The sequence below is a fragment of the Myotis lucifugus genome, unplaced genomic scaffold, assembly GCF_000147115.1.
Source record: "Myotis lucifugus unplaced genomic scaffold, Myoluc2.0 scaffold_3514, whole genome shotgun sequence".
Classification (NCBI taxonomy): domain Eukaryota; kingdom Metazoa; phylum Chordata; class Mammalia; order Chiroptera; family Vespertilionidae; genus Myotis; species Myotis lucifugus.
This window is the reverse complement of record NW_005874562.1, coordinates 1-15,206: the sequence shown is the minus strand read 5'-3', so window position 1 is coordinate 15,206 and position 15,206 is coordinate 1. Positions and strand designations below refer to the sequence as shown.

At 47.7% G+C, this 15,206-nt stretch overlaps 1 protein-coding gene across 1 annotated transcript; it reads left to right on the top strand.

Moving 5' to 3' along the window:
- Positions 1–7,340: 7,340 nt before the first annotated feature.
- On the top strand, positions 7,341–15,053 carry LOC102431777 (ubiquitin-associated protein 1-like; the record flags this gene model as incomplete). Its single annotated transcript, XM_023749191.1, is given in 4 exon segments — positions 7,341–7,795; positions 7,797–7,902; positions 10,403–10,609; positions 14,952–15,053. Coding segments are annotated over 4 exon segments (870 nt in total), but the record flags the coding sequence as incomplete, so codon positions are not given.
- Positions 15,054–15,206: the final 153 nt, after the last annotated feature.

The following is a 15,206-nucleotide window of genomic DNA, read 5'->3' as shown; positions in this document are numbered from 1 at the left end:
ATTTTCCTTTACGGGTAGGCCTTTTTGTAGTCTGTTTAAAAAACTTTTGCCTATTCTAAGGCCATGAGTATATTCTCCAATTTATCTTCAAGCTTTACCTTTTTACCTTTTACATTTAGATCTATAGTCTACGTAGAATTGATTTTTGTGTATGATATAAGGTCAAGATTTTTTTTTTCTAGGTGGCCATCCAATTGACCCAGAACCATTTATTAAAAATACTTTTAGCCCTAGCTGGTTTGACGTAGTGCATAGAGTGTCAGCCTGCAAACTGAAGGGTCCTGGGTTCAATTCTGGTCAAGAGCACGTACCTCGGGAGCCACCTGGCCTTGGTCAGGGGCATGCCAGAGGCAACCAATTGATGTGTCTCTCTCACATCGGTGTTTCTGTCTCTCCCTCTCCTTTCCACTCTCTCTAAAAAAATCAATGGAAAAAAATATCCTTCGGTGATGATTAAATAAATAAAAAAAAATACCTTCATTTTCCTACTGCTCTGCAGGGTCATATATCAAAGATCTATCTATATATGTGTGGACATGTCTCTGGATTTTCTTTTATGTTCTATTGGTCCCTTCATACGCCCTCATGTTAGTACAACACTCTCTTAATTCCTGTAACTTTAAAGTCTTGATTGATATCAAAAAGTATATCTTCCAACTGTGTTGCTTCTTCTTCAAGTTTGTCTTGACTTTTCTTGGCCCTCTACATTTCATTTAAATTTTAGAATTAGTTTGCCAATTTACACCAAAAAGTGTGATGGAATTTTGATCTGTGGGATCTGTAAATCAATTCAGGGAGAACTGATATCTTTACAATATTGAGTCTTACAATCATGGTCGTGGTATGTTCCTCCATTTATTCTAATATTTTACAGTTTTCTGTGTAGAGGCCTTATACATCTTGTGTTATACTGAGTCCTAGGTAGTTGATGCTAATACCAATGGTATCTTTTAATTTCATTAGAGATTGAAATTTTTAAAATATAGCATATGGTTTGTTGTTTGTATATAGAGATATAATTGATTCTTATATATTGACCATATATCCAATAACCCTCATAAATTCTTTTGGATTTTCTATATATAATTATGTCATCTATAAATAATGGTGGTTTTCTTTCTTTCCAATCCTCATACTTTTATTTGTTTCCCTTCTCTTTTTAACAGGCTAGTACTTCAGTGTAATGTTGAACAGAAGAGATGATGGGGACATTCTTGTCTCATCATTTCCAATCTTGACGATATCTTTCAGTATTTACCATTAAGTGGGTTGTTTGCGTTAGATATTTTGGAGCTATTTTTATTAGGTTAAGGAAATTTTTTTCTATTCCTAAGTTGCTAAAAGGGTTTGTTGTTCTTAAAATAATGAAAATATATTAATTTTATCAAGTAATTTTTCTGTATCTATGGAGAGAAATAATTATATAATTTTTAATTTTTATTCTATTGGTGTTTATCTTTACTCCCATTGATTGATTTTGGAATGTTAAGCCAACCTCTCATTCCTGAAATAAACTCAACTTGGCAGTATTTTTTTATCCATAATTATTTTTGTTAAGATTTTTTTCATTTATGTTCATGAGAGATCAGCGTCTAATTTTCTTGTCAAGTTTGGTATCAAGGTGATGCCAAACGAGTTAGGAAGTATTCCTTCTTCTTTTTTAGAAGAGTTTTTGTAATTTGATATTTTTTCCTTAAACATTTGAGTGAAAACTCTTTCTTGTTAATTTTAACCCACTGATTTTGATATTTATTAGGTTTACAAGAAATATACACTTTTTGGGGGGTGAAAACTCTTTTGATGCAAGACTTTAGAACTAGAGTTCTAGACCTTGTTTTGGTAAACAATGCCCTAGTATAAGACTTAAACATGAAATAGTCAATCCCTGTCAGTTTGAATGGTCTTGTTTTTATCCATTTCCTCCCTTATGCAGCACTGGCCACATTACCTTTCCTTCTTGGCTGTGTGGGACTCAGCTAAGTCCACACAGGAGAGCACTGAGGCCATCTGAGGCCTGAGCCTGGTCCTCAGGACTACCCTCTCCCGCTGCCATCAGGCAGCCTGCCTCAGCCATCCCCACACTCCTCTGACAGAATGAGTGCCCTTGACGGTGTCCCTTTCAAGGTGCCCAAGGGCTTTCTGACCGGCACAGAGCTTCTCCCTGGGCCAGAACTCAGTGTCCCAGCCTGCAGGGAGCTTCTGCTGGGTTCTATGGTAAGTGTATTTCTGTATTTCTGTCTGTCTGTCTGTCTATCTATGTATCTGCTAGTCCCTGGGTCTGTGGGCCTGATGCTGAGCCTCATGGGACCTTGCTCCTTGATTTTAAAGGGCAGCTAGGCCTGCTCTGGTATATTTCAGGGAGTTTGGAAAGAACCTAAGAGGGAAAGGTGTTTCATGAGGAAGGCTGGCTGCCAGGTGATGAGGATTATTTACTGGTCTTATTTTAGCCTTAGGATAACTGGAAGGTCACCTACATAAAGTGACTGAGGATCATGGCACCGATGTTCCAGTTCCTCTCTGCTGCCGTATCTAAAATTCCATTAGAATCACTCCTTAGGGTGAAGACACTAGATCCAGAATCCTCTGTTAAAATGCCACCTGGGGCACATTAGAAAGGAATACCATTCCCCATGTCTGCCCAGAGGCACTCAAAGCACTCCTCGCCCCATGGCTCACACACTGGGATAGGCACCCAGTGTGTGTGGTCATATCACATGTGGCCTCAGGATAAACATGATTATTTAACTTCTAGGAAAATCAAGTTTACTTAAAGAATTAGGGGGAACCTATTGCATTCACATTAGAACACAGACGTATCATGGGGTAGCATGCAAAATTCGCATGAATTCTTTAAAAATGAAAGAATAAGCCCTAACCAGTTTTGCTCAGTGGATAGAGCATCGGCCTGTGGACTTGAAGGGTCTAGGTTCAATTCCGGCCAAGGACACGTATCTTGTTTGTGGGCTTGATCCCCAATAGGGGTCGTGCAGGAGGCAGCTGTTCGATGTTTCTCTCTCATCGATGTTTCCAACTCTCTATCCCTCACCCTTCCTCTCTGTAAAATCAATAAAAATATATTTTAAAAAATAATAATGATAAATAAAAATGAAAGAATAAGATTGCAAAGAACTGTGGAGCTGGCATTGGGCCTCTTAGAACCGAGTGTTCAGACTCCTGCGTGCTCATTCTCCACTGCCTGCAGGGTGCTTCGTGGAAAAGTTTGAGGATCTAGATCAGCTCTCACTCATTTTGAGGAACCTGAAACCCAGAAAAAGGAAATGATTTGTGCAAAGTTAGTGGCAAGACTAAAACCCAGGTCCCGACTCCAGATCATTTTTTATTCGCTAAGAGCAGGACTGGGACATGAGAGACACTGGACAGGATGTTTGAAGGCAAAGGGTTGCGGGAAGTCAGCAGAGAGCACAGTCCAGAAAGGAGAGGCCTGGGGAGAGTCGGGGAGAGGGGCTCGAGTGGCCTGGGGCACAGGAGCAGGAGGTGTGGTGCAGTTTTGCTCCATCTGCAGACCCCGGAGTTGCACTGAGGCTCCTCAGGACAGATGTTTCCAGAGTTGAAATAAGCTCTGTGAAGCCCAGAGCACTCGCTGTGGGGCAGGAGCTCTTGCTCTCTCTCCCCCACAGCCCGTGTTGTGGGCGCTCACTCTGGCAGGAGAGCTTGTGTTGTTGGGAAGAGGAATTCACTGTACTGAGCCCCAGTGGAGGTGGATTATCACAGCTTTTCCTTTCCTGCTGAGCTCAAGTCTAGCTGGGAAGAGGCTATTTTTTCCTGGTAGCAGAAACAGGCACCCTTCTGCCAAGCCCACGTCCAGTGTCTTAGCCAGATGCCGACTTGGCTTTGCCTCCTGCTTTCAGGGTGGGCGCCTGCAATCCCTTAAGCCTATTTCCCTTCCTAAACTCCCCTTTCATTAACTGTTGGGCCAAACTAACAAATAGAGAAGCCTGAGACTCCAAGTATGATTTACAGCCTCTCCCTGATCAGTCCTTCCAGTTCACTGGGCTGTATTCCCAGTGTTAAGAGCTTAAAATGCATTTTCCCATAAGGATGATGTTATACATGGTGGTTAGATTACCCGACGGACCTGTCTTGCCCTAAAGGGAAAAGTAATAACAGCTTCCATTTATTGAGCCAGTCAATGTTTACCTGCTGTGCACCAGGCCCACGCGAGGTGCTCTTTACATGTTCACTCTTCTCTCTCATTTTTATGACTCTTTCAGCTGGGTGTTCCTACCCCACGGCACAGGAAATCAAAGCTCCCACCGGGTGATCCGCAGGGTCTCAGGGCCTGTGAGTGACACAGCCAGGATTCCAACCGGGGTCTGTCACACCCCAGAGCCCACGCCACCCCTTCACCCTGCTCCTTCCCAAGGAGCCCTTCCTTACGTGCTTAACGCCTCTCCAAGTCTGTTTTGTTGTTTCATAGTATAATTGCCAGAGTTTTAGGGGAAGGAGAGGTTGGACATGGCTCTGTTTCAGTAACACTTTAGTTACAAAATCAAGGTGATGGGGTCAGTTTGGCCCCCAAGCAGTGTGCCTTCCCATCTGCCCTGTTCCTCACCTCCACCCCATCACTGATGACCTCTGTTACTCATTTTTAATATATTCTTCTAGAGACTCTTATGTGTGTATATACAAGCAAATACAGATATTTCCCCCCTTTTACACCAAAGGTAGCATTTTATATGCACCGTTCTTCTTGCTTTTTTCACTTAATATATTTTAAGATCTTCCATATCTGTACCTAGAAAGCTTCTTCAGTTTTGTTTTTCACTGAAGTATTGCACTATATGGATACATCATATTTTATTGACCGAGTCCCCTCTTGATAGACATTTAGGTTCTTCCCAGTGCTTTTTTAATTGATTTTTATTTTATTTTAGTCTATTTTTTTAGAGAGAGAGGAAGGGAGAGAGGTGGGTGGAGAGAGAAAGAGAGAGGGAGAGAAAAAAAAATCGATGTGAGAGAGAAACATTGATTGGCTCTGATCAGGGATAGAACCCACAACCTGGATATGGGAATTCTCTGACTGGGAATTAAACCCACCACCTTTTGACGTTCCAACCAGCTAAGCTAAACCGGCCAGGGCAGATTCTTCCCAGTCTTTTGTCATTACAAACAATGCTGCAGGAAATGAGTATATACAAACGTCCTTTTGAATTTGTTTAAGTACATTACCAAATTGTTCTCCATAGGGATTATACTGATATATATCCCGACCAGCACACTACAAGAGGTACAAGAAGCCTGTACCTCCCATACTCCCAACAGAGTGTATCAGACTTTGGGTCTTTGCCCAGGGACAGGCAAATGTATTTCAGTGTAGTTTTATTTTGCTTATTTACTTTCTCTTATTACGACTGAGGTTGAGCAGCTTTTTCTATGTTTAATGGAGATCTGTATTTCCTTTTCTGTGGACTGTCCATATTATCTATTGTCCACTTTCCTGTTGGGCTGTGAGTCTTTTTCTTCTCTATTTTTAGGCACTCCCTATATTAGTAAAGTTAGCCCTTTATCTCTGTGTGAGTGCTATTCCCCCGCCCCCCCCTTAGTTTGTCACCTGTCTTTGACCTTGCTTATGACATTGGCCATGCAGATTTTGGACATGTGCCTGTGTGTACTTTTATGGCTTCTGGATTTTGATTCTGAGTAAGAAAGGCTTTCCCCCTTGATGTTATGAAGGATCTCCGTATTATTTTCTTCTAGTATTTTTATGGTTTCATATCACACACTTGGATTTTTGATCTTTTTTGAATTTCTCTTTTTCTATATAATGTGAGAATGGGTCTAATTTTATTTTCTTCCAGATAGCTAACACCATTTATTGATTAGTTCCTCTTTTTCCCATTGCCTGAGATGCTATCTTATTATTTACTAAAGCCCTATAGATATTAAGGTCTATTTCTGGACTTTCTATTCTCTACCTTTAATCTATCTGAGCCAGTGCCATAGTTTTAATTATTGATGTTTTATAATACAATAAAACAGTTGTAGGGCCAGTCCTACTTATCTTTTTGTCCCGGGAGTTTTTCTGACTATTCTTATTTGTTTATTTTTCATGTGAACTTTAGAATCATCTTGCTTAGTTCCAGCAATCACAAGTGTTGGTATTTTTATTGGGTCTTCATATCATTTTATCCCTGAAGTCCTGCTGGCTGTCTCTTTAATTTAGTCTCTCTCTTCACAAGTCTGTCTCACCAGTTCTGAAGTTGTCTTTTTCCTCTTATGTTTTTCACAACTCATCTATTTAGCTCCAATCTCTTTCTCGAACCATGTATTCTGCACACCTTTACAAATGCCCACTCCGTGCCAGGCTTGCCCTAGCTCTGAGGATACAGAGGAGTGAGCCACAGTCCTTTACCTCAGAAAGCCACACTGGACCAGCTAGATTATGCTCCTCTCCCCAGTGCAGGGTCATGTCAGAAGTGGGAGGGAACAGTGCCTATGTCTGTGTCTGTCTGTCTGTCTTTCTCTCTCCCCTTTCCCTCACACACAACATTCCCCTAGCCTCTCTTTTCCTTAAATGGCCATCATAGAGCATTGAAATTGCCCTTAAAAATTTTTTTATATTTTTAATGCCATGTTATATTCCTGGTTCTTAATTTTAAAGGTATGTGACAGAATATTTTATTTTTGCCTCATTTATAAACTCTCAAGTTAGGTTATTTATGTGGGCTCCAGACTGCTTTCTTAGGTGGCCTTATATGTAGTGGATAAAGCCCTACAGTCAGATGGACAGAAAAATCCCAGCTCAGCCACTCACCTCCAAGCTGACCTCCAACAAATTAAACTTGCTGAGCCTCATTTTCATAATCTGGAAATAAGAATAACACTAAACCGACTACGTAGGGTTCAACAAAGCTTAGCACGTTTTATATTGCCTGGGTCCCAAGCAACCTCAGACGGCAGCCAGGAGGATGGGGCAGACACCACCCCACAGGGAGGTTCTGTGCCTGGCGGGCTGCCAAGGCTGACTGCCTACTGGCAAACGGTGCTGGGCTCAAGGGAAGGCGCCTTGAGCAAGTTCTTAAGCTGCTACTACTGTTCAATAGCATCCTAAATGGCAAAGGACTTAGATATTAGGTTTCACTGCATTTGTCCTTCATGCAGAGTTTACCTGTACGTTGTTGCTATCCACCTACCCCAGTGCTAGCTAAAACGGAGGGCGCGGGTGGACTGTGCTGGCTGCCTGGGCTCAGAATTGGAGGCTGTGCAGGTCTGGCAAGTCTCTGGCTGAACAGGGTCCGGGGAGCCAGGGGCGGTGGTGCGCCCGAGAGCCCTGGTTTGCGGGGCCCCGCCCCACGCCTCACGGAGCCTTCTCTCAGCAGCACGACTTCAGCCTGGAGAGGAGGACGCTCTTCTGGGTGGACGCTGTCACCCGGGGCCCCTGCCAGTTCCAGTGCGATGCTCCCGGGACAGCGTCAGCCCCTCCAGCCTGGCTCTTGCTGGTCAGCCCGGAATGCGGGCTGGCGTCCGCACCGGCTGCAGCCGCCGGCCCCGAGGCTGGACCCCAAGAGCAGCCCGAGGAAGAGGAGGAGGAGGAGGAAGCCACCCCTGGCAATGAGGAAAAGCTGGGTCCTCGCAGCCCCCAGCCCAGCGCTCCTGCGAGCCCCAGCCCGGGCCGTCACCGGTGCTCGCTGCATGTGCTGCGAGGCGTGAGGTCCGAGCTGGCCGGTGTGCGGCGCAGGCTCTCCGAGGGCAGGACGGCCGCCCGTCCACGCGCCTTTCTGCAGCGCATCCGCCACCGGGCGTGGAGCCTCTGTCCCAGCCCCGAGCCGCCCCCGAGCCCCGCGCCCCCGCCCCCGGGCCCCTGTGTACCCGGCCCCGCCCCCGCGGCCCTCCACGGCTGGTGCGGTGCCCCCGCTGCGGAGCCACAAGCCCACAGTCGCGGTAAGGAACTTGCCGGCTCTGCCAAGATCAGCAGCAAGGCCCCCATAGTCTGGTCCCCAGCCAGGTCCATAGCCAGGGTCCCTCCTCTCTGTGCTCCTCCTCCCTAGCCCTACCTGCGGCTCTTCCTGCAGCCTCTGCCTAGAATGGTCCCTGCTCAGAGGGCTCCCATTCCGTTTCGCACTGTGCCTGCTCTGCCTCTGCTCGGGCTCATGCCACATAATTGTGCTTATCCAGTGCCTGTCTCTCTCTCTCCCGTGGAATATGCGCTCATGTTCTTTTAGGGCAGGGGTTGGATCGCATTCATTTGTGTTTCCAGAGCACCCAGCAGCAGATTGGGCCCCTAGGGGGTGCTCAATGAATGTGACTCAAATCCAGGGCTCGCTGGGCAAGGCTTGCTGAAGACTCGGTGAGCTGGGCGCTCAATCAGGGAATAGTCACTGTCTGTAAGTTCCTGCCAGACGCTGTTTGGAAGAGACAAAGTCAAAACCACTGGACAATCGCCCAAGGGGGTGTGGAGATAAGGCAGCCCTGTGTAGGGGTGGGATCGGGTGTTGAGAGAGAGGTGAGGGTGTTACAGGCTGGGAAAGCCGGGGGCAGAAGGCTGTACCCAGCAGAATGGGGAGCGCAAGTGAATTTTCCATGAAACCAATGAAGCTAAGCCTCAGGCTCTGACTTGGCTCTTTCCAAAGCGTTATGCCTAATTTTATATGTATAATTCTGTCTTTTTTAATTTAAGAGGTCCAAATTGTATAAGCACCAAATTCCACACAACCTGGATCCTGAGTAGATGGGGTGGGTCCGGATTAGTAGCAGGAGGTAGCAATAGGGCACAGCTTTCTGTCCCCTCAGCGGCCCCAGTCAAGCCAGTAGGTACAAAAGAATAAGGCCAACATGAAATTAAATCCAAAAGAGACTCGAGGCCTGGCTTTTCCACTCACTGGTGTGTGATCTTATGCAAGTCGCTGAAGTGCTCTGAGCCATCCCCTCTCCACCTTGTAAAGAGGGCCAGCAACCCTTCTCACCGTCGTTGGGAGCAAACAGAGAGAAGAGGCTCTGTGAGCTGGACTGGCCGTGCCCACATCAAGGGCCAGATGTTAATGCCAGAATGGCTCTTCCCTGATCCAGATTAAAATAACTCTAGCAACAATCGTGTGTGTGTGTGTGTGTGTGTGTGTGTGTGTGTGGCAGATGTTCTGTAGAGAAGGAAACTGGGGCAGACAGCAGCTAACAATCTTTTTTAAGGTCACAAGAATAGACTCAGATCCTAAGATTTTGATGTTTTCCACTGGGGGGGCTCAAGGGCAGACCCAAGGGTAAGGTCATGGCAGAGAACCCCCTGAGCAATTGGATGGAGGGGGAATTTATATGTCACACACACTCTACCCCAGGAGCGAGGGCAGTGGGGCTTGGGGAGGAGAGGACAAGGCAGTGTATTCAGGGTTGGCAGATATGTGCCTCTTCATGGGGGAAAGCTTGGGGGTGATGTTGGCCAGGCCAATTGAAAGGCCTTGAAGCCACCCATCTTAGCCCAGCACCAGAGCTGCGCCTGGTCTGTACCCCTCTCTGTGCCCTGCCAAGTCTCAGCCCAGCCAAATTCAAGAATGAGGTTCTGGCTGGGAAGACCCCCCTAAAGCAGTGGTTCTCAACCTTCTGGCCCTTTAAATACAGTTCCTCATGTTGTGACCCAACCATAAAATTATTTTCGTTGCTACTTCATAACTGTAATGTTGCTACTGTTATGAATCGTAATGTAAATATCTGATATGCAGGATGGTCTTAGGCGACCCCTGTGAAAGGGTCGTTCGACCGCCAAAGGGGTCGCGACCCACAGGTTGAGAACCGCTGCCCTAAAGTGTGGGGTAAAGAACCTGGGTTTGATTTTGAATAGGGTTCAGGTCCCAAATGTGTGCTGCTTATCAGGTCATTAACTCTCTGAACCTTGATTTCAATATCTGTAAAATGGTGCAATAGGAGCAGGGTTATTCTCCAGCTGTGGGCAAACTACGGCCCGCGGGCCGGATCCGGCCCGTTTGAAATGAATAAAACTAAAAAAAAAAAGACCGTACCCTTTTATGTAATGATGTTTACTTTGAATTTATATTAGTTCACACAAACACTCCATCCATGCTTTTGTTCCGGCCCTCCGGTCCAGTTTAAGAACCCATTGTGGCCCTCGAGTCAAAAAGTTTGCCCACCCCTGTTAGCCTGTAAGTGAAATGTATGCAGGTCCTTTGCTACATACTTTTCTCACATTGTCTTATTTAAGCCTCGAAACAACCCTTGAGGTATCTAGTATGATTGCCTCCATTTCACATATGAGTAAATGGAGTAAACAGTAGAGATCTGGGGTTTGAACCAGAGCAGGACTCCAAGCTCTCCACAGCATTCGCCCCTACACTCTGTATAGAAGGTGGCATGCAAAGGCACCTTTAAAAATGTCCTGCCCAACCAGATGTTGCTCCCAGTGGTAAATGACGCATCCAACTTGTCTGTATTTCAGTCCCTCAGCCCATACACCTGCCTGCCACCTCTTGCGCGGGAGCCCCAGCCTCTTACCGCCCACAGAGCACAGCCTGATTCTGCTGACCTGCTGTCCGCCCTTAGCCAAGAGGAGCAAGACCTCATCGGGCCAGTGGTTGCCCTGGGGTATCCCCTGCATAGGGCCATCGTGGCTCTGCAGAAGACGGGGCGTCAGAGCCTGAGCCAGGTGAGTGATCCTCCAGAGTTGGGGGCTTGGAGCTGGAACCAGATGGGTGGCCACGTGGTTTTACCTTTAACTTGAAGAATTTTGTTTCTTTCTCTTCAGAGGCAGAATCTCAGCCTGGCATTAATTACTGGGGGGTATGAGCAAGTTTCTAGATCCTAAAGCTACCGTCTGCATAGGAGTTTAGCAGGAGTCCCCATGCCCACTTGGGGGAGTCTTGATATTTTACTCCTCTCCTGGTTTGTGCCCCAAATGCAGGGGCTGGAGCTTTGGGCAGCCAAGAATCTCTACAGCTGCCCAATAGGACTTTTTGTAATGAGAGATGTTTTGTACCTGTTGTCCAATACAGTATCCACCAGCCATACGTTATTACTTGAAATGTGGCTAGTGTGACTGAGAATTTTCTGTAATTGTAATTAATTAAAATAGTTACATGTGACTACTATTGGATGGTGCAGCTCTAACCACTTCCCTCAACGAAGGAACTGTGTTCAGTTTACCCATACCCACCTATCCATCTAGTCAACAGTATTTATTGGGTACTTCCTGGGTGTTTAGACGTGGCTAGGAGGTATGAGGGAAACCAGGGTACATAAAAACCACTGTTGTAGGTTGGATTCCCCAGGAATCTGACTCAGATGGAGTTAATTAAGGAGGCTCTTGGGATAAACCCCTGGAGAAGGGAGTGGACAGAAGCAGGAGTGGGTAGATGGAGAGGTTGAGCTTTGTAGACCCAACGACCGTGTCAGCCATCCCCTCAGCTCTGGAGCAAATATGGCCCTTCAGAGTCATCCTAAGTGGGGCTGAGATGGTCAGACCTTTATATCCCTTCATCAATCAGGAATTAGGGGTGTTAATATTTAGTAAACACCTTTTTTTTGTGCCAGTCCCTCAGTCTGAGAGTATTCAATTAGGTCTTCTCAATTCTTCAAGGTTGCTGTTACTATCCTCACTTTGCAGATGGGGGCACAGGCTGGTTAGCTCGGAATCTTTGTTGTTCAATGCTTTTCTCTCATTTTCTGTGTGAGAACCTTTCAGGGCAGCACCCCAGGCTCATCTGAGATTTAAGAATAGATCTAAAGTTGCCTCCACCTTCAGCTGCCACTGAAAGCCAGGACCATGGCCAAGGAGCTACACCGAGGATTGTGAGGGGCCAGGTCCACAGAGGGGGCCCTGACATGTCCCCCCAACCCTAGTCTCTAGGACTGGTGACAAGGCTGAGGCCTCAGGCCGTCGCTGTGAAGATCTGAAGATTAGTTGGAGCCAGCAGAGGCACTGGCCTCCCTGTGGGTGGCCTGGAAGAATCCCACTGTATCAGGAACATTGTGTTTCCAGACATAGGCTGACCACCTGGCTGGCCGCCGGGTCTCTGGGTGGCCGTCCTCCCCGCTGGGCAGTCAGGGGCTAGGCCCCGAGGGGTGGGCCTGAAGGGCCATTGGATGACTTCATCTATCCTCCCGCACCAAGTTAGTATTTTCCTCTATTCTCTGAAGTTCCTCCATTAACTAAGAAACTCCTTTGGGTTCAGTTTCCTTCTCCCCTTGAAACATATATACTACAGTACATCCTTTATGGCCAGAGACAGCTCACAAGGTAGGACATCAGGCGACCTTCACTTCGAAGAGCCAGGGAGAACGAAGGAGACACAGAAGATAAGCTTTGTCCATCGCTCCTTCCTTCCTTCCACAAGGATCAAAGTGCCCACTGACTGCCTGCAGGACACATGGGTGGCACATGTGAGGGCCCATAGGCCAGGCCCAGAGTTGCCATATGACTCCAGGCACATCAGGGCGCCTCTTTGAGTCTCACTTTCCCTATTCACAGAATGGGGGGGGGGGGAGGGAACATGTGCTTATAGACTTGTGGGGGCCCCATCCTGGGGTCTGAGGTAGGCCTGATGGCTTTTACAGTCCCATAGGCCCCAAAACCGACCAAGCAGCAGAATCTTTACAAATGCAGATTCCCAGGACCTACCCGGGAGGGTCCCCATCAGTGGCTCTGGAGTACCCTCAAGAGCCTGTTATTTTCAAACACCTGTAGATGGTTCTGATATGCAGCCTGGCATGGGATCCTGTAGTCTGGACTAAGGACAGCTCTACCTTGAGTAAGTGGTCCTCAACCTTGGCTTCTTTTTTTTTTTTTTAATATATTTATTGATTTCTTACAGAGAGGAAGGGAGAGGGATAGAAAGTTAGAAACATCGATGAGAGAGAAACATCGATCAGCTGCCTCTTGCACACTCCCTACTGGGTATGTGCCTGCAACCAAGGTACATGCCCTTGACCAGAATTGAACCCGGAACCCTTGAGTCCGCAGGCCGATGCTCTATCCATTGAGCCAAACCAGTCAGGGCAACCTTGGCTTCTTATTAGAATCCCCTGGAGAGCTATAAGAGTCCAGTGCCCAGGCGGCACCCCCCAGATCAGAGATTCTGGAGGCAAGAAAAAATGGTTTATGGGTAGTTTTAAATATATATATATATATATTTTTTTTTATTGATTTCAGAGAGGAAGGGAGAGGGAGAGAGAGATAGAAACATCAATGATGAGAGAGAATCATTGATTGGCTGCCTGCATGCCCCCCACTTAGAATCAAGCCCGAAAACCCGGGCATGTGCCCTGACCGGGAATCGAACCATTGCCCCCTGGTTCATAGGTCAACGCTCAACCATTGAGCCATGCTGGTCGGGAAGTTTATGGGTAGTTTTAAAACTCCCAGGTAGCTACAGTCAACACTAAGGCCAAGATCCATTGCTGTGGATGAGCTGAGAGGTGAGGGAGATCTCCCATCTGCTGTTGCCCCCACTCCAGTTTTCACCTTCAGGAATTCTGTCTACTTTTACGCTCAAGCTCCTCCTCTAGTAGTGGCCCCACAATGGACAAGGCCTTAGCGGGAGATTAGGTGATCTAGGCCCCAGTCCTGGGACCCTGGGCAAGCTGCCCGCATTGCCTGGACCTCCGTTTCCTCAGGTGTGCAAGGAGGGCTTGGCTGGCTGGTTTTCCAGTTGTGCTCAGAGCAAGGTCTAGGTGTCCTGGGGCAAGTGCTTGGACGGTTCAGAAGCTGAAACCATTAGTGACCCAGCCTCTTTCTTCTCCGCTTATACCCACAATTCTTATGGTCTGGCACTAACTTCATTTGACACTGACTCCCTATAAATTCTGTTTTGATTTGTCTGGGCCTCATGATTTCCAGTATCTGGTTTATCTCCCCCACTGAGCTGTGAGCTCCTTGAAGGTGGTTCTTAATTCACGTTATAAACACAGCATGTATTTATCAAGCTCCTTCTGCCTGCCATGCTGGGTGCTGGGACACAGTGGTGACACAACCCTTCCCTCATGGAGCAAAAAGCCAGTGGATGAGAAAGATGAGAAAGGCAGTAGAGCAGTTACAAATTTGTATGTGCTGTGGGGCCACCAAGCATGGCACCTTAGAAACGGGGCAGAGAGGATCCCCAGGTAAGAGGAGTGAGGCTGGCCTTGCTGAGGGGCCTAGGGGGCTGGGGGAGGAGCAGAGGTGACTGACAGGCAGGAACAGGCCTTTGAGCCCTGGTTGGGAGGCAGCACTTCATCCTGAGGGCCAAAGCAGCCCCCGAGGACTGGGCAGGAAGTGACCAGAACAGGTCTTCAGCCCTGTGAGGTCCACTCTGTCCCTTCCCCTTTCCAGCATGGATGCAGGTCTGTTGCTTAGTGGGGGCTCATGAAGTCCTGGGTGGCAGAGATGTATGTGTCTAGGGGTGGGGTGGGGGTATACAGGTATGGATGGCAGTAGGTGCTCACCAGGGAGGGTGAGTAGGCTGGGGTGGGTGGTGAGTGAGAAGAGACCCCTGTGTTGCAGGCCTGTCCCACTCCCCACTTAGCTTCTGGGAACACCTTAGCTCACCCTAACAGCCCCTTTCCTGGATCCCAGCCCCTAGTTGGGGATTGTTGCTGTCTACCTGTCCACAGATCTCCAGAGGTGGCCTCTGCTTCTCTTCTATTGGTTCATGGGGTTTCTGGGGCCATGTCATGTGCGGTGGATGCCTAGTCAGCTGGCCTGAGCTCAGGCCTTACTGAGGTCCTTGGGGTGTCTCCTCTACCCCATCCACTGCCCCTGCCGTTCCCCTTTAAAAAAAAAAATAAAACATGTTTTCATTGATTTCAGAGAGGAAGGGAGAAATAGAAAAAGCAATGATGAGAGAGAATCATTGAATAGCTGCCTCTTGCATGCCCTTTGCTGGGGATCAAGCCCGCAACCCAGGCATGTGCCCTGATCGGGAATCGAACCGTGACCTTCTGATTCATAGGTCGATGCTCAACCACTGAGCCACTCATCTTATCCCCTCCTTCTTTGCCCCTTTCTGGCCCAGTTTCTCAGCTACCTTAGTGCCTGTGACCGGCTGCTGCGGCAGGGCTACGAGGAGGGCCTGGTGGAGGAGGCCATGGAGATGTTCCAGTTCTCTGAGAGCCAGGTCAGCCGGCCACCTGCCTGAGCCCCGAGGCAGAAAAGGGATGGGGTATACACATGAGCCTGGTGTGCAGGGACACGCGGTGCCAGAGCCAGCCTGGGGGTGACAGGGAGAGAGCTGCTTGCTCAGCCCTGGGGAGCAGACAGCCCAGGGAGA